Source organism: Heterocephalus glaber, unplaced genomic scaffold, assembly GCF_053883595.1.
Source record: "Heterocephalus glaber isolate CG9 unplaced genomic scaffold, H.glaber_assembly_v1.0 deba00001461, whole genome shotgun sequence".
Taxonomy (NCBI): domain Eukaryota; kingdom Metazoa; phylum Chordata; class Mammalia; order Rodentia; family Bathyergidae; genus Heterocephalus; species Heterocephalus glaber.
Window position 1 is genome coordinate 17085769 of NW_028258308.1, and position 25977 is coordinate 17111745.

Genomic DNA, 25977 nt, shown 5'->3' on the forward strand with positions numbered 1-25977 from the left:
CAGTATCCATACACACAACACCCCAATCCAAACAAGTTTTCACAAGAAAAGACATTCCCTAATAACAGGCAGTGTAATGCTGGTATTTTCTGTTCAATTCTCTTCCATTCCCTCAATTATTTTCCTCACTAAAGGATCACAAACTGCAGAAAAACACTCAGAAAAAAGTGAAATTCTGAACCATACATTACCAGATAACCATTATTGTTTTTACTCTGAAGAATACTCAATGGTAAAACAAAATGTCTACTGTCATTACATGGCATGATTTTAAAATTTATTATTTTTAAAATTACCGACAGCCCTCTGGAAACATAGCCAAGTCCTCATCATACATGTGTTTTCTAACAAGGTCCAAGACTGGGCTTATCTGCTGTGTCCAGCAGAGACTGGTGATGGCTAGAATCACCTAACTAACCTAAAATGTAGTAGCCTGTGGAGAAATGTAGCAGGACAGAGGTTCTCATGCTGCCATCTAAAAGAAAACCCAAAATGCAGTGTTAGTACCGATTTCATTCCAAAGCCTATTTATACTTCAGACTTGACAAAGTATATCCCAAAGCAACACTTGTCTTTACCTGTAACTTTAATTTCAGCAATTGTATTTTTTATTTGAGAAGTTCTACTTGGTTCTTTTCCTAATCTGTCTGATGATTTTTTAAATAGATTTTTGTTCCTTACTCAATAATACTTCAGTCTGATAATGTCACTGTATCTTTGTGGCTTATTCCTTTGAACCCACCCCCTTCCCTTGGCAGGCTTTCCCTCTGCCTTGCTTATGTACCGTGTGAATTTTGAGTGTGAGCAAACACTGCATGAACTATATGTGGGACCTCTTTGGAGAACTGGCTTAAGGTGGGTTCTTCTAGAGAATATTTTGTATTCATCTCTAACAGTTGCCTACATACCCTACCAATTTGTTTTTTTCTTCCCCTTCCTCCCTCCCTTTTTCTCTCTTTCCTTTCCCTCCCTTCCCACCTCTCATTTTAAAATTAAATTTATTGGTACAATTTTTTCTATCTTTCCTTCTAGGGTCTTGCTAAGTCACCAAATTGCCACAGCTGGACTCAAACTTGCTATACTCCTGCCTCAGTGTCCCTGAATTGCTGGAGTTATAGGCCATATATAGGCCATAACCTATAGGTTATAGGTTATGTACCATCAATCTGGGCTTTTTTTTTTTTTCTTTTTTTAAGAGTATCCATATGGGGAAGAATTTGGGCTGAAATCCAAGCGTGAAGTATTCTTGGGGTCTAAACAGTAAGGAGAGTATATGTGTGTATACATTTATATTTCACCTCTCTATCCAGAGTCAAAGTTAAATACAGGAACTGTTCTTAGGATCCTCCTTGGGGTATGGGACTCAGCAATAAGTATGCTCTGTGTGTGTGTGTGCCGCACACACGCTCAGATGCAAGTCTGGGTGTGATTCCCTATCCTGGGCTGATCCTGGACTTCATCTCCTGTCTCTTGGGATCCCAAAGCTGTGAAAACTAAAGCTATTCTTAGAACTCCAGGCTGCAATTCCCATTTAATTTTATTTTTCTTCTTGACTTTTCTTCTTGAAAAAAATTCTTTAATCTTAAACACTTTGAACAGTTTCCATTAGGTAGGTATATCTCATACCATAAAGCTATGCAGTTTTACAAAATCAGCAATTCTCTCTAAAGTGATATGAAATCAAACCTGTAGAGAAGTTATTGTAATTCAGACTTTATTGCTTATTAGTTATGCCATTCCACACAATTTTAGGTAAAGAGATTTTGAGAAAATATACTGGGAGCGTTGAACAGATGATGGTGATACTGTGAAAGTCTTCAAATATTTTACACAAGGTAATAAGATGCACCATGGCCACCATCACCCCCAGAAATTTGTACATTTCATATAAAAACAGTAAAAATAGTTCATTGGAATTCAATTAGCATTATTCTTTGTAATCTAGCAACCATGGTAAGCCTGAATAATTTCATAATTTTAAAAGCAAAAAAAAATTTTTTTTCCTCAAAAAGGAACAAACAAATCAACATAACAAAAACCACACATATACAACCCTGAAAACAAGTTGGCATATTCTAGTCGGCATATTAATACTAATTCAAGAAATAAAATGTGATTCAGCTTTTAAAAGAGATTAAACTTCTTCACTGTAATTATACTTACAATTTCAAACAATCTAACTGAAGCCAAACTTTACTTTGTAAAAACCATGAATACATTTCAAATTACTCTTATGCTAAGGTAACTTCTTTAAAATTTAATTATTCTTTAAAACCTCAGGCACAAACTGCACAGGTATGACATACTAACAATCCACCCTTCCAGATATACAGAAGTTCTAAGTGTTCTTAAAATGAAGGGGCTACATAAAGTCACTAAATCACACATAAACATTGATAACCCTTCCTAGTAAAACTGTACCAAGTTTTCTTTATTAATGACTTTAAAAAGCACATATAACAGTTCAGTATTTGAAAGACTTCCATGTGTATTAAAAAGATGCAGAGATTGATAAGTACATTGGATTTGAAAAGACACTACAAAAAAAATATTTGAAATGCAGTTTTATATTGAACCCATTTAAAGACCTCAGTTATCCAACAATTAAAAACACAACAGCAGATAAATAAAAATTTATTAAAATCATTGTCTCCAAAAATACAAAAATTATTAAGGCATCATTTATTCCCATACTGGTATAGGCAGCAAAGAGAAATGTTTTAAATAGTACTTATACGATTTTTTTTCTCACTCTTTTTTTAGATAGGTTCTCTCTAGGTAGCCCAGGCTGGTCTCAAACTTATGATCCTCCTGCCTCAGTTTCCAGGGTGCTGGGATTACAGGCTTGGACCACCATAGCTTGCTTTATGCAAATGCTTTCTAATTAACTGGCAGATTGGTGTTCATACTCTCCTATTACATATATTATTGAAAGCTCTTATGAGCAAATGTCTTGACCCAAATCAACAGGAGTTCACTGTTGAAAAATAAAAAGTAACTACAAAGAGTGTGATATAAAGTTCAAATACTGGTATTTAAATTTCTTTGAAGTAATTTCTGCATCAGTAATTAAGCAAAAGAAGAGATGAAGACTTTATTTTGGATAAGAAGCCTATTAATATGAATCATGATATAAAATAATTATACACTCAATATTCTGCTTTGACAGTTTGAAGAGGGTTTCATACTCCTTTAAAAATTATCACTTCCAGTAGAATAAGTTCATATAAATTAACTGGTTGTCCCCCATATTTGTTCATTTACAAAGTTCTACAGGCTTTATAAAGTATACTAAACTAACATTTTCACCTTTTATTAAGGCAAATTTGTGAAAATAATTTAATACAACCAGATCTCTTCATGAACTTTCTGCTTACATTTATTGTGCAAGAAACATACAAAAACTGTATTTTATAAAAAGCCACCTCAATACCAGAAAATAGTAATGAAAGATGTTGAACCCAGTTTACTTTCTAAAGGATCCTCTTTCCTTATGTCAAATTCCAAGTGCTAGTCATCATCTTTAGAACCAGTTTTGCTTAACTATAAAAAAAAGAAATATTTAACAAGTTTAAGCATAGTACTTGAGTCATTTTCATTATCAAAACTAAAGCAATAAGGTTCAAGTAAACTGAATTTTAATTATCTATATCATATGTGGAATGTAACTACTCTCAATTTTAGATTTAGCTACTTCAAACAGGCTTAAAAATATAACCTCAACTTAAGTATAAATATTCTTCAAAGTACTCTAAGAAATAAATTAGAACCAAGAATATACAAAAAGAAAGTAACTTTTATAAAGTGAGTGACATTCTCCTATTTTTGTTTTCTAATATAAACAATAATTTTAATTTTTTTCTGGGTTGTGGTGAGGATTGAACCCAGGGCCTCATGTATGCTGGGCAAGTTCCCTACCACTGAGGTACATTCCCAGCAGAAGGGACAACAAATTCTTCAAAAAAAATTCTTTTTTAACTGTGGTTAAAAAAAAACCCCACTTAACATAAGATTTGGTATCTTAACCAGATAACAAAAAAGTATAATTTTGACAATGTGATTTTAAAAAACTTAAATTGTATTATTATTTCTTGGATAGAAATCTTTGACAGGAGTTAGCAAATTTGGGGTAATACAAATAAAATTCTCAATACAAAGATAATTCTGATTAGAATAGCCATCTAATCACCAAGAAAACATCACAGTACCCAGTAACCCCTGAGAATTTGGGAAGCTGTGAAAGCAGAAACTACTAAGCATAGTAGTTCTCAAACATTTTGGACTTCTTTATACTTTAAAAATAGAGAACCCTAAAGAGCCTTATTATATTTTTAATGTGGGCCAACCCTACTGATTTGAGATTAAAATTGAAATATTTCATTTATAAAAAAGTAACAATAAATAACAATAAACCCATTATATGATAACCCAATAACATTCTTTAAAGGGAAATAACCACATTTTCTAAAGCAAAACGTGAAAAGTGGCACTAGTTTTCCATTTTTGCAAATCTTTCCATTATCTAACTCATCAGGAATCTTATAAATCTGTGTTTATAATAAAATAGGTACAGTAGAAGGCAACATAACAAAAGTACTAAGAATAACCTGAGTTAATAAAGCATACTTTTAGAGCCCAAACATACTACCTTAAAAAATTCTGGAGAACAGAAGAATATATAAGGACATGCTCTGTTAGCACTTTAGTAGAGCATTAGTGCGGCATCACCACATGTCATGTAACTGGTCATGCAGCCAATCATGCAACTTCTCCAAAATACCACTTTATATTCAAGAGAAAATGAGTAAAAAAGGGCAAATAACATCTTAGTGTTATGATGCAAGTAGTTTTGACCTTGCATATCCTCCTGGTAGGGTCTTAGGGATTTCCCAGGGACCAAATACCACACTTGGAAACCACTGGCAGTTTCTGAGATCAAACTATGTCTAGGTAACTACCTTAAAAATATCTCTTCAGGGCTGGGAATGTAGCTCAGTGGCAGAGCACTTTCCTAGCATGAGTGAGGTCCTGCTTTATCTCCAGAACCACAAGAGAAAAAATTTCCCCCATTTCCCATGATTACTTAGCTATTTTAATTTTACTTATTATTTTTTTAAACTTGTAATTTTGTTTATATTATTAAGGACTCTCTTAAAAACAAACTTCTTGTGGTAGAGAAAGAAGAGCCTATTTCACTCTTTAGATCAATCAGATTATTTTCTTCTCACATTCAGCTGAGATCTGCTGCATCAGGGAAAAAACATTCTGACTGAGAAAACCATTAATTCTGGCACAGACTATTTTGAGAAAAGAAAGGATTCATTCAGCTGGTAAGCTACATACAGGTACACCTAGGACAACATGAACTATCCACCAACGATCAGTGGAGAGGGTAAATGATAGAATCCCAGAGAAGCTTCTTCTGCATAGTCCTTTCTATGGGGTCAGACTCTTGCCCCAAAGGGAGAAAAAAACAGTCTTTATTCTGATTGTACCCTCAGGTAATATTTTTGTACAACATGCTAGAAGTACAAAGATTATTTCAAACAGTTTCTGTAGAAAACACATATCATGGGCCAAATAGCCAATTATAAAATAAATTTTAAGTATACATTGCTTGTAAATTACTAAAACTCTAATTTTTACTCTTGGGTCATAACAAATTCTTCTTATGGCAGTTGAGGTACTAACTGGCATGTAAAATTTTTTTCATGAAGTCCTACAAAAAGAACTAATTTATTGTGTTATTTATCAGTTTAGTATTTTTAAAACTACTATAGATAGTACAAGAAAAATTGAAGTGAGGTTAACAAAAAAAATGAAAAATAAGAAAGTAAACTACTTTAAATAACAAAACCAGAAAATCTTTCATGAGGGTCAACTACAGTTAAGGCCTTAACAAAGAATTTCTTTTTTCTTTTTTACTTTTTTGGTACAGGGGATCGAACTTGGGTCCTTGCGCTTGTGAGGCAGGTGGCAGAACCACTGAGCTAAATCCCTGGCCCCTTAACAAAGAATTTAAAATTTAGAATGATTTCTACCAAAAAATGGAAGTAGTCCTTTCCATGACTGGTTTTCTTCGGTTTCCATATCATATATAATTTAGTCATATTTAAGCATGCTCTTTCTTGAGATGTACTCATACAAAACAGTCATGCTTTACTGTAGTTATAAGTTACTTATCTAGATTTTCAATTATTTAAGAAAAGAAAATCTAAAACTAAGGGTATGAGGAAGCAAAGAATGCAAAGGCTATTTCAAAAAAAGTACTTACATGCTAAATGTAAAAACGTACACAGACATCCCAGGAAAATTCAGTGGTTGCAGAGGGGAAAATGGAAAATGTAAATGTCATTATTTGATGGCAATAAATGTAATAGTTTTGAAGACCAGAGTATAAACATTATTTACCTTTACAACATCAACCCAGTTCCAGCCTCGAGGAAGTTCTCCTTTGTGATCTGGAAGATGAAACATAACAATTTTATTTATAAGACTGATCAGCTAATTTTAAATTGATTAATATGCTAACAAATAAGATTTTGCATACTATTGTGTACAAGAAATAGATTAAAAGTTTAAATCACATATTACCATTGGAAAAATGGTTTAGTATCTTTGTTAGTTGAAAGAACCATTCTCCTGGAAATACCTGTGAAGTATTTGAGGTACTGTATTCCTCCTTTTACAATGGCCCTATTTCCCATTTAGGACAAAACCAGTTATCTAGGGAAAAATATGGACATGGGTTGGGATCAATATATTAGTTTTATGCATTTGCACAATTCTGCTTCATCGAAGGTCACTGCTCATTTAAGGAAGAAGTTGTGTTAGTCTACTGTTTCATGAGTTAGTATTTCACATCAAGAAGTCAGGCTCAACACAGGCCTCATAAACACACATACAGCTTCAAGACTAAGAGGGGGCCTTGTTAATTTATGTGTTAGTTGTGTTCTGATGAGATATTCACTTTTTAATGTAATATTCTTCAAAAAGGGCTTTATTGAGTGACTGAAAAACAAGTTGGTAACTTTGTAAAAATTTGTTTAACCTGTAGGCCACTTGCCCTCTTTTCTTTTAACACTATAATGAAAATATTTTAAAAAGGAAGTTTTGTTATTTATATATATTAACCATATCACATGTTTTATTTATATGCATCCCAAAACAATGTCTTTTCACTCAATGTGGCCCAGACAAGCCACAGGGGAAAGTGCTTTCATTCTTTTAATACAGAACATTTAAATCTAAAGAGCAGTTTACCAAATACTATTTAAAAATGGCTTGATTCCTTTATGCTTTATGTATGTTACTTTATGTATGTATGTTTCATTTTATGAAGCCATTAAAATCCACATTCAAAACCAGTACATTACACAAGCAACCATCCCTAACCTGAGAATCTGAAATCTATAATTTTTTTCTTTTTGGATAGTTTTGTATATTGGAGTATTTCAGATTTTGGATTTTCAGACTATGGATATTCAACTGGTAACTATGCAAATAAGTCAAAATCTGAAAACTGAAATCTGAACACTTTTATCGGACCTATGTGTTTTCATTAAGGGATATTCAACCTGTGTTGATTTTTCAGCAAAGGAAAACAGAAAGTAAACTCATGGTTCTTATAAGAAAAATGCAGTATTACTGGAGCTCGCTCTATCTGTCTGTCTGTCTATCTATCTATCTATCTATTTTTGTGGTACTAAGGATTGAATACAAGGCCTTTCCACCGAGTTACATCATCAGCCCTTGTCAATTTCCCAGGCTAACTCTGAACTTGGATATTCTTGCCTCAGCTGCCAAGTAGCTAGAATTATAGGTATCTGGCACTTTGCCTACAGCATAATTTTAGATGGTAATGGTTCTTTTCTCTTTCATGCTAATTAGAACCCTACTGGTTATTGGTTATGAAAGGCACAATGGCAGATAACGAAGTTTGGATAATTAAAACTTACCCACAGTGCTGTGGCTGTCTTATTAAAGTCTTATTTAGAATTAGAGATCTACAAACTCCTACACTGTCATTACAGAAAGATAATGACTTTAGGCCGACATCATCAAAGAGATAAAGATAGGTAGATATTAATGAAAGAAATGATCACAGGTCATTATGCATAAAAGCAACAGACACAGATGTTGAAACATTCCAAAAAGAGAGTACCAAAATTCTACAAAACAGACTGTAATAGCTAACAGTTGACTAGTGCTGATTTGTTGAGGTATAATAGATTCCTAGATTTTTATTTCACAAAATATACTTTTTAGAGACAGACACAGTGTTGCTTTCTTTTTATTCTGCTACAAATAGACATTACACACAGATCAACCTACTATCCCTTTAGAAAAGAAAGCCTATCTCATTTTTTTTAGGTTTTAATAATGTATTTTATTTTACCCCGTATATCCACAATACCATCGTTTCAGCACGTAATCATTTCAACATGCAATTCTGAATTTTAAAAATTGGCCCAAGTGACTCTCATTCAAGCTTGGGAAAATGGGGACTACCAGTTGCCTTGAGAGGCACAGAAGAAGATCATTTTTAAACCTATCTACTCAAATCTACTCAAATCAAAGTGTTAGTTCATCTTGGCAAAGGGCAGTTTGTAATCTTATATTAGTAGCACATATACACATATTGACATATAAACGTACATGTGTACACATGATAATATCCTCATTTTCCCTAACAGGGAAGAATTTATAGACTGATATAAATTTGAAATTTCCAAATTAAAGAAAAAAGATCAAACATTATTGTTGATAATGACTTGGAGTATATAATCATTTTCTAAAGGACTCTCATTTAGAACAAATGAGAATTCTATTCCTAAATCTTGTTGCAAAAATAACTATAGAAAAATATTATTTACTGTGCTAGGATCTAATGGTATACTAGGCTTCACTTCAAGTGAAAGCTATATTTCACATAATTTTTAATAATACACACTTGCCATAGAGGTAAACAAAGAAAATCCTAGATATGTTAGAGTGTACAAGTAGGACATGGGTTTTTGTGTGCTACTCTAATGTTCCTCAATCTCAGGACGCATTTTATAGTTACTCTGCCACTCAGTTACCTTATTTTTCAATGATTATGTCCTGTGATAAAGCAACAGGAAGTATTTATAAGATTTCTGTACTATGACTCAAAAGGTCTTCTGATCCAAATGTTCCAAGAATAAAAAGCAGAGAATTAATCTTCTAAATCTAAATATATTAAGCGTTCACATCTAAAAAGCAATCTGTTTATTTGCGTTATAAAAGATTTAAAAAAAAACACAAACCTGTTTTATCTGCCAGCTTACGTTTCTGAGCTTTTGAAAGTTGTTCTTTTTTGTCTTTTTTCTTACTTGATGGGGCTATACTAGGAGTTTCGACTGAGATGATATTGCTTATGGATGTCTAAAAAGAAAGAAATGGTTCTTAGACTCATATCCTAAAACTTACTGAATTATTCTAAACATCCTGAAATGAGTTGATCTCTAGAGTTATGAAATAAAAGAATCCTACTATTCATTTATTAAATCAGTTACCTTCAGTATATCAAGAGTTTTTAATCAAAGGACACAATATTAGTCAAACAGTTAATAACAGAACTGTAAGGAGCAAGATCTGATTACCTGCATTAGGTTGAAGATCTGAGGTTCCAAGATGGCTTAAAATTCATTTAACTTATTATTTAGAAGTTTAAGCATCTTTAGGAAAAGTAACATGTACCTACGTGAACATTCTGGTCTCCTGATCCTCACTACAATTGTATAAGGTAGATGCTATTATAACTCCCATTTTATCAACGAGGAATTGACCAAAGAGAGATTGAGAAACTTGCCCAAAGTCACAGGGGTATAACAAGCAGTGTAGTGAGGACTTGAACCCAGACAGGTTGGATCTCATTCCATGGTCTTGGTTACTATCTTTCTACTGCTCCCCTACCTGTCTCTTAGTTTTTTATCCTAGTTCTACTGAGAGTGTGGAAGCCAGGAGCACTCAAGTAGACAACAGCCTTTGCTACCAAGATCTACAGTTTGGTTCACAAGACAAAACTCTATTAACGTTGACCACTGAAAGTTTTTCAGTGCAGAACTTGGTGTACAAGATACTTAAGGTCATAAAAGATGATTATTCTAAAATTATTCTAGAAATAAAGGCATTATTTTTTCTACTTACTAAAGTCTCCTTAAGCTTTAACACCTTGATGTTGAATGATGGCAAGAATATTTACAACAAAACAAGCCTTGTGGAGAAAGCAATTTCATACATATTTTAGCACTATGTAAGAAATCCTTTAGCTACTTAAGCTTTACAAAGAGATACATTTTAAAAGATAATGTTATACAGTCACTCGGTTTTGATAAGCATAAGAAGTCTTCTAGTCTTTGATAAAGTGTAAAAATCCAGGATATAATTTCATTTTGTGTTAACTTGAAGAAATCTAAAATTCACTGTTCTTACTTGATGCAGATAAAATTCATTTTAAACATAACACAATGTCTTCAATTTTCAAAATATATTAACTAGCAAAAATTACTAGCAGACCAAAAATAAAACAACAAAAGACGCTGGTAAAAAAATAATCACATACTCACTGTAGAATTAACAGGATGGTGATTTTCCATGAACTGCTCTTTATTGTCTTTGGCATACTCAAACAATGTATAGGTCATAGCAGTTCCAAGGTTAACTTCCACTGCTTCCTGTAACTTGGCTAATATACTTTGCTTTACAGCTGATGATCTACAAATGTCAAACATATTATTAGGAGGAAAGAAAAACAGAGTAAAATAAAAAAACAATGAAATAAAACTACTCACATGGTGTTGTTAAAAAAAGCATTCATAGATATAATTGGAGGTGTCTGGGGGTATGTTTCTGTCCACGAAATCTCTATTAAGAAGGCTTTGGGATCACCACTTTCACCTATCTGAAGAAAAGCGAAATCTTAGGCTTGTGAAAAGTGACAAAAAAGACAGAATACCAAATTGTATGATTTTTGAAATGATTCTTTCGAACTCATGCTCAATGTAGGAATGTGATACTTTGAAAAGTTCAGGGACACAGATTAAGTTTATGCCCATGCCCTGGCTTTCAATTAACCCACCAGCTTTTCCAGTACCAATGCTACTTAGCATCCGATATAGTTTTTTAGGTTTCACCAAAGATTTTTGAGGATGAAGACATTAACTGGGAGGAACAAGAACAGAATGGATAAAAATAATAATCCATAAGCTGAGAAAAACACCTAATCCTTTGCTTGTTTTTCAACTGCTAAATCACAAAAGGCATAATAAGTAAATCAATATACATTAGCACAATCTCAAGAGACCAAGTGTAAAATTGAGAGGAAAAAAGAAAAAGGCAAAGGATAAGGAAAACAGAAGGTCTTAGGCTGGTCTTAGGCTGAGTAATTTAGAGGTGTCTTTTTTCCTCTACTCTCAACTTTTTCTTTAAAAATTCTTTACTCTTAAAAACTGAAATAGTACAGTAAATGCTCACTGATATTTATTTAAAACTTTTTCCTGCACTTACTTTATTCTTCCTTTCTACTGAGTCAGTTCCCACTCCCCTGATGTGTGAGATTTTTTTCCTTTGGTTTTTGTTGAATCATTTCAAGGTAATGAAATGTCTTCAAATATTTATGAATAAAGTATTCTAAGGACATTCTCTTTATAACCACAAGACCATTATAACACCCAAGAAATTCAACATTGATACAAAAATATTATCTAATATATAATTCATATTTAAAATTCTCCAATCATATCTAAAGTGTCCTTTAATAAAATATCACTTTTAACCCACAAATGTATTCTCCACTGAAGGATCATAGATTGTATTCAGCTGTCATTGTCTCTCTATTCTACTTTAATTTAGAATAGTCCCCAGCCATTTCCCCTGCTTTTAAAATGTCTTTTGTGATAATAAAAGTCCAGGCCAGTTTTCTTGTATAACATTCCCAGGTTCCTCTATTTGGACTGAAATGAAACGTTTTTGGTCAGGACACTACATAGGTCATGCGGTACACCCTCACAGCACCATGCAAGAAGGCATGTAAGATCTTCTAGAATCATCACTGATGAAGCTGAGTTTGATTACCTGGGAAAGGTAACATTTTGCAGATGTCTTCAATGTAAAGATTTTTTTTTATTTTGTAGGTGAGAGGAAATCTATGGCATAATATTACAAAACTGTGTGAATCCCAAATATTTTAGCATCTATTAATGATCCCTGCCTGAATCAATTATTGCGCTAGTTACAAAATGATAATTTTCTAATAAAACCATGGAACAGTTCATGAGTCAGCATCTCATCCTGATACAGGATATGCTAATCTCCTTTGATATTTTTTTTGGGGGGGTTTTGTTTTTTTTTTGGGTACTGGGGATCAAACTCAGGACCTGGCGCTTGTGACGCAGGATCGGTGCCACTGAGCTAAATCCCCGGCCCTCCTTTGATATTTTTATACATGTGCAATTTGTTTAAAAAGGATTTAAACAACAGCAATATTTCTCACCTCAAACTACTTCTTGATTCATTTTTATTTTCTGTCCACAGTTTTTCATTTTGACCTCCTTACCTTCAATCATATATAAGGCCACTCTCAGAAATCATATCAATAAATTTAGGCCTCTGTTGATGATAAACCTATATAAGTCAATTATATACATAATGGAAATCAGTCTATGCTTGCCTTGGCTATATAATAATTAAAAATGAGAAAAGTTACTTGCTGTATGCAATTTTAAGTCCTTATTCAAGGTACACTTAGGAACAAACTGCCACATGTTTCAGATTATGCTAGGTGGACAGATCATTCCTGTCTTCAAAGAGATAAGACACTTGCAATATGAATAATAGTTTCAAAGTGACAGAGCAAGGTATGAAGAAATGGGGAATGGTTAATTCTGCTTCAAGGTCAGGGCTGAAATAGGAGATATGGCCAAATATTTCATAGAGGAGGCATCAGTTAGGCCTTAGAAAAGTCAGATAGATAATAGCTGAAAGGTGAAGTAAACAGTGAACAATGTGTCCCAAAACAAAATACTTAAAAATACTTCAGAAAATATTTAATAATCCATTAGTCTAATGGTTATCAGTGGCTGGGAAAATGTGGAGTGCCAGTTTGAAACAGAAAGACTCTGAGCATTAAGATAAAGAATTTAGTGCTCACTCTATAGGCAAGAGGAATCCATGGAGAAAACTTCTTAACAAGGGAATGGGCTCACTACTTCAACTTTAGATAACTAGTAGTCTGTTAGAGGTCTAATGGAGGAGAGTAAAGAGGAAGCCAAAAAAAGAACTGAAAGCAGAGAAGTCATTTAGGAGCCTACTACTCTTCTGTACAAGAATGGAGGGGCTTAACTAGGACATATGCAGGACTCTAGTTCATTTCCTTTGACTCTAGTTCATTTCTCTATCTCCAATCTCATGTTTTATTCCTCTTAAGTCCATCCTAGAATACACAACCATGTCCAAGAGTATTTTGCATATTGTGTTCAATAAATAATATTGTCAATGGAGACATTTAGGAAGTTTTAGGGAAATTTTCAAGCTCCTATTTGCTAAGAGGAGGGTGGTGGTGGTCAGGAAAATCTGGGAAGGCGGTCTGAGTCAAATACAAAGGTCTAGGACTTAACTCCATCATTAACTTTATGCATTAAAAGATTGTTAGATACATGGATACTGTGTAGAGACTGTTGAGCTTAGGAGGGAATTGAGAATTGCTGAAAAGGAAGAAGAATATCCAAAAGAAATAATTATAAGAATTTATTTCCTGTGACAGCCTACAATAGTCAGGAATAAGGATCATTTCTCTTACAATTTACTTCAAATGGGGATAATGTTCATAATAACTTTTACAAAAGTTCCAGAAATCTTTCACAAAAACCCTCTTCACTACACTATTACATAATTACTTAGATAAATGGTTTATATTATTTACAAAATAAAATACTAAAAAAAAGTAGTACTGTTTTATGTTGAAGATAGCATTTTAAACAACTCGTTTTAAAGAAAGATCCATGTTTCATATAAGTAAAAAAATGCCCATACATATTTAGAAGACAGAATTAAAAAATATCAACTTTTCTTTTCTATATATTAGAGTAGTAAAAGAATACTAGACTTGGAATACAGACCTGAACTTTAATCCTCATATGTATTAATATCAACTGTGGGAGTTTAGGAAGCTATGATGGAGGGAAGTCATTTTTAAGATGAGAGCAAAACCATGAATTCTAAAGTTCTTCCATTTCTGACATTTTATGACTGTTACAGTAGAACCAAGTTAATCTTTTTAAAAAAATAATTTCTGAATTAACATTTCAAATGTTAAGAATGATTAATGTCATGGTGATAAATTTTCATTTAAATGCTTCAGAAAGTAGAAAGACATTATAAATTTAAATTACCAATTTCAAAAAACAAAATCAGCATTTTGGGGGGAATGTTTAGTTTTTTTCTTTTCCTAATAAAGCAGGTACTTATTCATGCCATATCTTACCCTGTACTGAAATGAAACTGGACTTAATTCCCGGAAACTTTCATCTCCTTCATAAATAGAACGTAATGCTTCTAGTTCCATCTGAAAGAAAAGAATCATGAGTTTCGTGGTATAGATTAGTAGTTAGATATCTAAATATATGAGTAAAGGATGAAAGACAATTTGCTTTGTATAAAGCATTCAAAGGGTGTCAGTTGATGATAAATCAGAAAAACAGTGATGCCACAGTTTTAAAATGGGACATAAATAAACTTAGAATTTGTCCGTAATACTCAATTCAGAGATAGAAAAGGAATGAAAGCAGACTTATGAAGAAAAGCTAAAAGGAACCATTTCATCTGAGAAGAGAACCTCTTAAAAACAGGACAGAAAACTGTCTTCAAGTATCTATTTTGATTCGGTTGGTCTGAGGTGATGTGCAGGCATCTGTTTTTTAACAACCACCTACAGTGGTCCATGGGTCAAACTTTGAGAAACATTACACTACATGCTCTGTGCTCCGCAGGAAGACAATTACTTTTAACTGACACATAGTAACTGTACATATTTATGGGGTACAAAACGGTACTTTGATACATGTATAGATTACATAATCATCAGATTAGGGTAAATAGCATACCCATCATCTCAAACATTCACTGTTTCTTTGTAGGTGAGCCCATTTGAAATCTCCTCTTCCAGGTATTTTTTTAAATTAAATAACTTTATTATCAAATACACACATACAAAAATTAAACCATTCAAAGAAGAACAATGCAAGGGAAAAAAACCTACAATAATATTCAAATATGGTAGAACTCAACCAAAACAAAACTGAAAAGCACTTCAACATTTTTCCATATAACTTAAAAAAGCATCTCAAGCACCAACAAGACACCAGAGAATGTGATTTGTTTCAGAAAGATCCCCAAAACCAACACTGAAGAAAAAGTGGTCTGGAAAAAACTCCAGTTAGCTAGCAGCCTCCACATAAGCCAAGCTTCTCCCTAATTTAAATTTCGATAGTCATATGACACGTGATGGAAACACAATCCGAGAAATATGTTATTAGGTCATTTCATCCGTGTGTATCCTTAATTACTCTTTCAGTTGCTCACACTAGAGAAACTATTCGGTATTTACATGTGTCCTATTTATTTCACTTAAGATGGCCTCAATATGCATCCATTTACCTATAAATATCTCTAGTTTGTCATTCTTTATGGCTGCGTAGTACTTCATTTTATAAAAAAAACACATTTTCTTTATCCAGTCTCCAGTTGATGGGCACTTGGGCTGTTTCCAAGCTTTTGCTATTACAAACTGTGCCGCTATGACCCTGGGTGCACATACATCGCTGTGGTATGATTCTTTTAATTCTTTGGGGAAGATCCCCAGCAGGGGAATAGCTGGGTCAAATGGGACCTCTAGCCCTAGTTCTTTGAGGTATCTCCATACTGATTTCCACAGTGGTTGCACCACTCTGCACTCCCACCAACAATGGAGAAGGGTTCCTTTCTCCCCACACCCCCACTAGCATTTGTTATTGGTTGATTTCTTAATAGCAGCCATTCTTTGTGGGATGAGGTGGAATCTCAGTGTTGTTTTCATCTGCATCTCTCGAATGACCAGTGATGTCGAACATTTTTTCATATATTTATTTGCTGCTTTTACTTCTTTGTCTGAGAAATGTCTGTTCATTTCAGATGCCCATTTTTGAACTGGGTCTTTGAATTTGGGGGGGTCTGATTTTTTTCAGTTCTTTATATATTCTAGATAGTAGTCCCTTGTCTGAAGTACAGTTGCTGAAAATTTTTTCCCACATTGTAGGTTATCTCTTAGCTCTGTTGGTAGTTTCTCTTGCAGTGCAGAAGCTTTTTAATAAGATAAGATCGCAGTTGTTGATTCTTTGTGCAAGTTCCAATGACACTGAGGTTTTGTTCATAACATCTTTTCCTATACCAATGTCCTCAAGAGTTCTACCTAACTTATCTTCCAGCAAATTTAGTGTTTCTGTCTTAATATTTAAATCTTTAATGCACTTCGATCTTAATTTAGTGCATGGTGATAGGTATGGGTCTAGTTTTAATCTTTGGCAGGTTGAAATCCAATTTTTCCAACACCATTTATTAAATAGGCTATCTTTCCTCCAATGAGGATGGTTGGCTCCTTTGTCAAAGATGAGGTGGCTGAGCATATCTGTAGTCATTTCTGCATCTTCTAATCTATTCCACTGATCCTTGGGTCTGTTTCTTTGCCAGTACCATGCTGTATTTATCACAGTAGCTTTGTAGTATAGTTTCAAGTTGGGGATTATAATACCCCCAGCCATATCTCTGTTGCCTAAAATTTCTTTTGCTATTCCAGGTCTCTTCTGGCTCCAAATGAATTTTTGGATTGTTTTCTCTAGTTCTGTGAAATATATTGTTGGAATGTCAATCAGCATTGCATTAAACCTATATAATAGTTTTGGAAGTATGGCCATTTTCACTATATTGGTTTTTCTTACCCAGGAACAAGGGATGTCTTTCCATTTTCTTATATCCTCCTCAATCTCCTTTTTCAAAGTGCTATAGTTTTCAGTGTAGATGTCTTTTTGCTTCCTTTGTTAGACTGACTCCTAGATATTTCATTTTTTTGGATGCTATTGTAAAAGGAATTGTTTCCCCAATTTCTCTCTCAGTGAGTCTATTGTCTTCCAGGTATTTTGAAATATATATTACTTTATTATTTACTGTTCACTCTACTGTGCAAAAGAACTTATTCTTTGTAACTGTAACTTTGTATCCCCTGACTATTCTCTTCTGTTCTCCTTCCCAAGAATCAAAACTATTTGGGGGGGGGTACTGGGGATCGAACTCAGGACGTCGTGCTTTCGAGGCAGGCATGGTGCCACTGAGCTAATTCCCCTGCTCTGAGGAGTCAAAATTATTAAGGCCTTGGTTTTGAAACTCGCCTGCTAAGAATATTTTAAAAGAATACTCAGATATCTATTAGTTTGTTGATTGGGGTCCTTTAAAGATAACTTTCAATCAGAGATTCTATTACATCTATCATGTAAAAACACTAACCTTCAAGTAGCTCCTGAATAGCAGTGCTTATCTATACTACCCAAGGAGACTTAAATTCTAATCCTAATTCTACCACATACTCTCTGTGCAGCCCTGGGGCATTGATTTTTACCACTGTAGACACTTTTTTATCCATCCATACACATTACAAAGTTAAAAGTCTTCCCTATAGCTGACCTGTAGCGCGTCCTAGCCTCTCCAATTCTGTATGATTCAATGTCAAAATGACACTTCCCAAAGAAATACCAACGCTTAAACCATACAATTCAGGAGATACACATATACTCAGAATAGATTTTGTACCCACTGGACAAGTAACAGATGGCTAAATGATTTCACTCAACAATACAGAGAGAAGCCGGAGACACCACTATCATTTTCCTCCACCAGAAATTTAACTGACACAACTAACCCTCTTTCTACCAATCAACGGCTTTTAAAATCGAAAGGTGATTGGGTTCCAACTCAAACGCGCCAGGGTCCTGTAGTAAGGACATCCATCCTTATTAAGAAGGAAGCTCCCAGATTTACAAAAAACAAGGGAAGGAGATGAGGAGACCGAAGCAGCCTCCTGCCCGGTCACGTCAGCTCGGGCTCTCCTCGCAGGGTCCCAGCGCGCGGGGGGCACCCGGGCCAGGCTCTGAGGACTCTAAGGCAAGGACACCGGCCTCGGGCTCGGTGGGCAAGGGGCGTCCAGCTGGGGGAGGGGAGGACGCTCACCTCCTGGTCCTCGTTGGCGCTCATCGCGCCGGGAGCTTCCCAGGCCGAGAGCGCTCGCGACTACGTAGAGAAGGCGAGTACAGTGGCCCGGAGGCCAGGGCGTCCCCTTTCTGCGCCTCGGCTGCGAGGTGAGGCTGCACCCTCTTCGTAGCGGTAGAGCCAAGATCACGCGCAGCCTTGACGCTCGTCAGCTTGAAGGCGGGGACGCTGAGCCGTGGGCTGGGGGCCACGAGACACAGGCCACTGAGGTGGTGCGTCCCAGCGTCTTCGGAGAAGCTGCAGGGCGCTAACGGCGGAGGCTCCGCCCCTCCCGTCTGTCGCTTCTCCTATTGGCGCCTTTTCTCTCCACCCCAGCTCTTTCTCCTCTAGGAAATGAAGTGCTTTCCTTACATTTTGAGGAGCTGCGCAATGTTCGGGGTTGCGATTGGTGTAGATAATTGTCACTCAGACTCACGAAGTGCTTCCTGTGCCAGCGGGGGCGGAGCAAAGGAAATCTGCTGGAGCTGGCTCTGGGGCTGTGGCTTCAGGGAGCATCCCTGGTGTTCCTGGCGTTCTGTGACCCTCCTGCCTACCTCCTCTTGCCCTCCCCGGTTGGCAGCGACCGGCCACAGTTGCAGCGGGCCCAGTTGTGCTTCCAGGGTGAGTCCGGGCCCAGATATCTACGGGACTGCCGAAGAAGAGGGCCATCCCATATCAGTGCTAATTGGGGCCCTGCGTTTTCCTAAGGCGTCAAGGAGTGCAGTCCTGACACTTCTCTTTCAGCTCTAGAGAAAAACGTGTTTATTTCTGAGGCCTTCCAGGTGGGCATGGGGTAGTAGAGGAGGAAGGTTTCGTCTGCTTTTAAGGTTGCAAGGTTGTTTCTCCTCCTTTGTCCTTTTTATCTACCGGGGCAGAATAAATACTGGGGTCCAGGGGACATTGTTTTTTCCTAAGTTGGGTTTTGGTTCACATCCTCAACATCAGCTCCCCACCACTCGTGCCACACCACTTTGACCCCAAACTATCGTTCTTGTTTCTATCCTTTTATTGTCTGGTATCTCCGAGTCTCATTCTTACTAGCCTATGTGCCTCGCAGTCCGAAATCCAGTTAATTAAAAGTAATAACCACATGGTCTTTTACTTACCACTGTGATTGGGTCAGCTTCCTCATAATCTTCCATGTAGCTGCCAGATGACTTCTCTCCCACTACATGACGTCGTCCAGAGTGCTCAGTTACCACTTCTGCACGTCCTTCTGTGTCATGCTTTGGTTAGCTGCTCCGTTAACATTTTCCAGGAAATCTGGAAATTTTTCCTCCCCTGGGAGGCAGAGATCGCACCTGTTTTACCAGTGTTCTTCCCATTCCCATCCCTTCGCCGTAGAATAAGCATGACCATTTCCAGTGCCAAAGCTCTGAAAGTGGGATGTGACAGGAATTTCTGACACAATTTTCATACAGTAATTCTGGAACAGTTTTACCGTCATTTAGAGCTGCACTGTCCAGTGTGATAGGCAGTGGCCACGGTGGCAGATGAGTGCTTCAGATAGCATAGTCTGAATTGAGATATGCTGTGAGTGTAAAATATACAACACATTTTGAAAGGTTAGTACAAAAACGTAAAATACTTCATTAATAACTTTATATGAATGTTTATATAACATTTTTAGAAATTCCGGGTTAATTAGAATATTATTATTAAGGGCCGGGGATTTAGCTCAGTGGTTCTACCGCCTGCCCCTCAAGCGAGAGGACCCAAGTTCGATCCCCGGTACCAAAAAACCCCAAAACAATCAAGTAGAATATTATTAAAGTGATTTCCACACATTTCTTTTACTTTTTAATGTAACTGCTAGGAAATCTCAAGTTATGTGGCCCATATTATATTTTTCTTGAGTGACCCTAATTTAAAGCTTGTGTAAGTCATTGTTAGTTTGTACCTTTTCCACTCCATATTTAAAGACCGTAACTATTTCTTTTGAGTTTCTGAGATTATTAAGAGAGATAGACCTTTAGAACTTTAGGGTAGACTCTTTGGCATTAAGCAAAGGTACCTATACTATTTGACCACCTCTTTTTTATTTTCAATCCCAAATTCCCCAGTGCTAGGACATTTCTTTCTCTACCCTCATACTTAATCCTGTGTTATAGACATTTATCATTTCTGCCAAGCTTTCCAAGTCATTTATTCAGTACCTGTCACTCCATCCATACTTAAAACAAGATTCTTAACAGGCTTTTCTAAATTCGAAATATTGTATATTTTAGGGTTCAAGTGGTGGTATAAATGGACCCCATTTTTAACACATAATATTTGAGTTCTGTATAATTTAGTGGTGGAGATCACCTATTGAAAGAAGCTCATGATATATCTTTTTGGAAATTACAGATAATTCTTAAAATATGATAATTTTGTTTAGAATAAGCACATTTTAATGTAATTTCTAAAGTAAGTGCATGCTTGAATTTATTATAGACTCAGCACTCAGCTAAAGGACGCAGTAGAAACATGTCCTTGAGGTTTCCATTCATTATTAGTTTTCTCTTGCAGGTTTTCCTTTAAATAGTATATTTTATATTGTGGAAAATGAGAAAACATAGCTATTACTTAGATAATAAGTGTCTTTTAATATTTTAGGCAGTAAGAAATGAGATGTTAGCAATTACAGAAAAATTAGAGGAAATTGTACTTTTCAATATATGTAAGTCAATACTTATTTTTGTTTTATTATTTATGGTTGAAATAGGTCATAAGGACTTATTTTAATTTGATCACTTTCCTGCTTCTTGGTCTATTAATCCAAAAGTTTGTGATACATTTTGAGATATTACTGAAAATAATAATTTGCTTAAATAATAGATATTCATATATTAGATATAGATACTAGTTTTTGAAACTGTGAATTGCCATTTGCATTTCAGATTTTTTGTGACACCTTAAACATGAGCCCCACACAGTGGGACTTCCCTGTGGAATTATGTTGTCGGCCTATGGCTTTTGTTACACTCACGGGCCTAGATGTGGTTTACAATGCTGTCCATCGAGCAGTCTGGGATGCTTTCTGTGCAAATCGGAGAGCTGATCGGGTACCAATTTCTTTCAAAGTGCTCCCAGGTGACCATGAATATCCTAAATGTAGACCCAAGGTAATGACATTAAGATTGTGTGCATTTTCTCCCAGTGTGTGTATCTTTTTTGTTCCCATTGTGTGTCCTGGAAAACCCTTGAGTTTATCAAAACAGTGGTTACTGTGGTGCATTAAGCAAACCATAGGCATTTTCATGTACTGAGAAAACATACAATGTTGCTATATACTATACTACTATAAGTACTATACATGCTGTATATTTAATAACAGTTATTATTTTAAACCCCAGAGGAATAATTACTTTAAAAAGATTTCTAGTCAATGTCTATTTTCCTTTTTTTAGTTTGTAGAAAAAACTCCCATGTCTCCACAATTTAAAAGTTCTTTTAAGAGGCAGCCCTCCCATTTCATACTCATCATTACTAATATTGTAGAATCCATGTTCTTTGCACATTAGTGCCATTTCACATATATTTTTTGAGCACCTACTTTTGTTTTAGGTAATTGGAACTATGCAATAATCAGATGATACAAATTTACATAAGACATACTGAATGTGCTTGGGAATTATATACAGTATAAACTAAAACTATTTACTCAGTGTAGAATGAGGAAAAGCATTGAGTTAAAAACTTGACTTTTGGCCAGCTGTGGTGGTGCACACCTGGAATCCGAGCCCTCTGGGAAACTCCTTGCCTTTTCCTATTCTTCCTTAAATGGGAAGTACAATGTTTCTAGGGTTGAGATTCTACTTCCAACAATTGCTAGCTGTTATTTAATCTCTGTTAGCATGATTTTCTCATCTTAGAAATGGGCAGCATGTACAATGAATGAGATAAATGCATGTAACATGCTGGGCCCTCAATAAGTAGTTCCTACTGTTACCATTATTATCAAATAACTAATTTACCACTGTTTGCAGAGAACTTCGTATGAGTGGTACATTCCTAAAGGGATCTTAAAGACTGGCTGGATGAATAAGCATCTGAATCTGGTGCCAGCTCTGGTGGTTGTGTTCTATGAACTGGACTGGGATGAGCCTCAGTGGAAAGAAAAGCAGTCTGAGTGTGCTACCAGAGTGGAAATCGTCAGGTAGGATCTCTGCTTCCCAAGTTGGCAGTGGTAGTTTGCAGGTGTCCATTATTGAACATTGAAGTCAGCTAGGTACTGTTTCAGCTACAGTGGTCATTTTGAGGATTGCCAACTTCCAGTTCCTGATAAGTAGTATAGGTATTAACTGTGTATAATGGCGCAGTGTGAAGAAATTTAGAAGATAAATTGGTCTGAATTTTCAAAATTTTTTTCTTGCATTCATGGTTTTTGGAGACGTAGAAATTTACCATTTGTCTTCATAAGACACTAGCTTTATTGGTATTCAATTTTAAGAATTCTTTTAGATGACTAATGTATGACTATAAAGAAACAAATTGTATTATAATTTTACATAAAAATATGTATTAAACCTTCACTTTAAAAGTATATGACTATGAGGAGCCGAGGATTTAGCTCAGTGGTTCAGCCACCTGCCTCGGCAGGTCCCAAGTTCGATCCCCGGTACAAAAAAAAAAGTGATATTGTAAAAGTATATGACTAATGTGCCCTATAAAGATGTAAGTTGTATTACAAGTTTTGTATGGAAGTATATATTAAACTTTCACATTTTTCTTGTGGTACCGGGCATTGAACCCAGGGCTTTTACGCTGAGCTCATCCCCAGCCCTTTTTTATTTTCTATTTTGAGATGGGGTCTTGCTAAATTGCTAAATAGCACAAGCTAGGCTCAAACTTGCCTCCAGCCTCAGCCTCTCATTACAGAAGTGTGCTAGGTTATACTTTTAAAATTAAAATTATTATGGCAAATGTGGTTTATGTTTAGGAAAGTAGTTACTCTGCTCTTGATCTTTTTAGTTGAAATTGATCTTCAATTGAATTATCAAGCTTATATTTTTTGTAAAACCTTGAATACATTCAGTTAAAACTAATGAATTAATTTTCTTGTTATTTTTTCCATTGCAGACAAAGTTTACAAGGAAGAAACACAAAAGTTGCAGTTGTTTTGATTCAGAAGAAAACTCCTTTGCCTCCAGGTATCAAAAGGTTAATTAATTACTTGCTTAAACCTCAGATTCTTACTACCAAGAAGTAGTTTTTTAATGTTTAAATCTTTTATGCATTCAGTCTCGGGGATGATAGTGTGTTACCCTTAGGAAAGTACCAATACATGAATCAATATTTGTTATAAAAAAAATAAGGATTAACCTAGGTTTGGTGGCACATGCCTGTAATCTCAGCACTCTGGGAGGCTGGGGCAAGAGGATCAAAATTTCAAGCGCAGCATAGGCAGTTTTGTGACCTAGCAAGACCTTGTCTCAAAATAAAAGGGCAAGGCTCAGTACAATAGCCCTGGATTCATTTTCTTGTACCATACCACCGCTACCCCCCATCAAAAATTGTGATGATTGCAAATCTTACATGTTTTTCCTTCAGTTCTATTTATCTTCCCTTGTAGGTACATATCATTTGACGAAATGGTTAATGCCCTTGTTTATTTTTTTTTTTTAAATGTTACTTACCTGTGATCTATTTAAAACTTTATTCATATGTAAAGAAAAATTCTCTAGGACTTGTAACTTCTTCTCTGGAAAAATGTTTTCATTTTAAATCCTTATTTCTTTGCCTGCTAGATTTTCATAGGACAAATTTTTTTTTTTTTTTTTTAATGTTGAAACCTGTAGTAAATAGTTTTGGAAACTTCTTTCATGAATTATTTCTTCCATTTTTACTTTTGTTTCTATGTGATACATCTGTTGGCACTACTTGACCTATTTATCTGGCTCAGTAGAAAATTCCATAGTGTCTTCCTAAAAAGTATGTACTGAGTAACTTCTGAGAACCCCAAGCTCCCAAGGAGCCTAGAATCTTGTTTGCATGGTGAAAAGTAGTTTGGGTTTTTAGTTTTACTTCCAGATCTGGGGAAATACTTGCTTAGAAAATATGCTACTCATTTATTTTACTCTTTCTTCCTAAATTTATCGACAGGAGAAGATGTCATCGCTTCGGAAAGGGCTGCAGCTTTATGCAATGCGTGTGAACTCTCGGGGAAGTCATTGTTTGTGTTGCCCCATACTGACCACCTTGTGGGTTATATTATAAGGTAAATAAAAACCTTTTAAAGTTTTTTTTTTAGATTGTTCTTAAGGAATTAAGAAATTGGTAGCTGAGACCCACTTATTTTTTAAGAAACCAAAACATGTTCAGTGGAAAAAAATTTAAAAGGTTCAGAGGTTATGGAGTAAAAGTCTCTCTTGTTAACTCCTTTATGCTCTCCAATTCTCTGACATGACCACTGTCAACATGTTTCCTTCCAAAAGTGTCTTTTGTATAGGGACAAATATATGCATATCTTTACAATACATGTATGTATACAAAACACAAAAAATAAATGTATTTGATACATAATGATCTTCCACTTAACATTACCTCATTGACACCTTTCTATATGTACCTCACTTTTCTGTATGTGACAACCTCAGTTGTAAAGAAATATTTAGTTGGAAATAGTGGGGCGTGAATAGTCCCAGCTACTCAGGGGGCTAAGGCAGGAGAATGGTGTGAGCCCATGAATTTAGGACCAGCTTGGGCAACAAATGAAGACCCTCTTCTCAAAAAAATAAACAGTTTATGTTTTTCTTTGAACTTTTCAGTAATAAGCATATGTCATTTTGTGATGTGTGTTCTTTATATGACAGTGTCTCCATTTCTGGTCTCTTATTTCTTCACTTGGTATGTTGATGTATTTGTGATGTGTAAATAATTTTAAAAGGCCCTAAGGCCTATCATATGTTAAATATTTTTATAAAAGCTTTATAAAGATCAAATCTCTTGATCATGCAACATTATCTCAAAAATTTTGTGATCATTTTTCATTGCTTTTCTAGTATTTAGTGTTGCAGAGAAGATTTACAGTATTAATTTTTTTTGCTGAGATACATTTAGATATACTTTGATTGATTTTTGACTAAAATGATTTCACTCTGCAAAAGTGCCCTTAAATTCAAGAGCAGCTTGGTTTATATTTGATTTTTTAAATATTTGATTATTTTTATATTTTTTTAGTTTTTATATATTTGATTATTACCTATCTTGCATTAGTTTCTTATTCTCAGAAGCAAACTGAAAATTACCTGGTATTTTCATTGGTATATAAATACATGATTTCTAAGAAAGTGAAGCATAAATTTAGAAGAGAGGGAATGCAACAGCAACAGAATCAAATAAAAGATGAATTGCAAGAAAGATTAAATGCAGCTAAACAGGATATTCACATGGAAGCAATAAACAGTACAATCCACACCACAGAAAGTCAGATCAGTAGTGTGCAGTACAGAATAACATTGAGGTGATTGCTCAGAGAGCAGAGTTGAAAAGCATGATGTGTATTCAGTTTGTTTTGTGGTACTCAGGATTGATTACATCCCCAACCTTTTTTTTTTGAGACAGGGTCTCAATAATCCTTTTTTTTTTTTTTTTTTTTTGGTACTGGGGATCGAACTCAGGACCTTGTGCTTACGAGGCAGGCGGCAGAACCACTGAGCTAAATTCCCGGCCCTCAATAAGTCTTTAAGTTGCCCAGGC

General features: G+C 35.2%; 2 protein-coding genes across 10 annotated transcripts in view; one reads left to right on the top strand and one right to left on the bottom strand.

Moving 5' to 3' along the window:
* Positions 1-247: 247 nt before the first annotated feature.
* Positions 248-18581, bottom strand: Rwdd4 (RWD domain containing 4). 7 transcript variants are annotated; one of them, XM_087217058.1, is made up of 8 exons: positions 18277-18581; positions 14507-14587; positions 10818-10923; positions 10593-10740; positions 9291-9408; positions 6412-6461; positions 6275-6324; positions 248-475 (listed from the first exon to the last, which is right to left on the bottom strand). In XM_087217058.1, exons 3-8 carry the CDS (start codon positions 10841-10843, stop codon positions 406-408), a joined length of 462 nt encoding a protein of 153 aa, XP_087073184.1. In that variant the 5' UTR covers positions 10844-10923; positions 14507-14587; positions 18277-18581; the 3' UTR covers positions 248-405. The 7 variants fall into 7 exon arrangements, 6 of the variants coding, with proteins under 6 accessions (XP_087073184.1, XP_087073179.1, XP_087073183.1 ...); XM_087217053.1 differs by lacking the exon at positions 18277-18581 and adding an exon at positions 17969-17989 and having other exon boundaries at positions 10818-10927; XM_087217054.1 differs by lacking the exon at positions 248-475 and adding an exon at positions 1698-3543 and having other exon boundaries at positions 10818-10927; positions 18277-18580.
* Positions 18582-18744: 163 nt separating this feature from the next.
* The window catches only part of Trappc11 (trafficking protein particle complex subunit 11), a 55440-nt gene continuing 48207 nt past the window's right edge, over positions 18745-25977 (top strand). For 2 of the 3 annotated variants that reach the window (XM_004852988.3, XM_021264972.2), the window contains exons 1-5: positions 18745-18915; positions 21177-21401; positions 22266-22435; positions 23359-23429; positions 24382-24496. In XM_004852988.3, coding sequence (XP_004853045.2) covers positions 21198-21401; positions 22266-22435; positions 23359-23429; positions 24382-24496 — 560 coding nt within the window. In that variant the 5' untranslated portion in view covers positions 18745-18915; positions 21177-21197. Of the gene's footprint in view, positions 19077-21176; positions 21402-22265; positions 22436-23358; positions 23430-24381; positions 24497-25977 lie in introns of all 3 variants that reach the window. The other variant, XM_021264973.2, reaches the window with a different exon arrangement.

Excerpts from the sequence above, each read along its gene's own strand:
- Rwdd4 (XM_087217053.1), bottom strand. The coding sequence starts at position 14,587 with ATGGAACTAGAAGCATTACGTTCTATTTATGAAGGAGATGAAAGTTTC. Across the intron at positions 10,741-10,817 it reads GCTTTTTTTAACAACACCAT|ATCATCAGCTGTAAAGCAAA; the intron begins GTGAGTAGTTTT and ends TGACATTTGTAG. Across the intron at positions 476-6,274 it reads TACGTTTTTACATTTAGCAT|ATGGCAGCATGAGAACCTCT; the intron begins GTAAGTACTTTT and ends GTTTTCTTTTAG.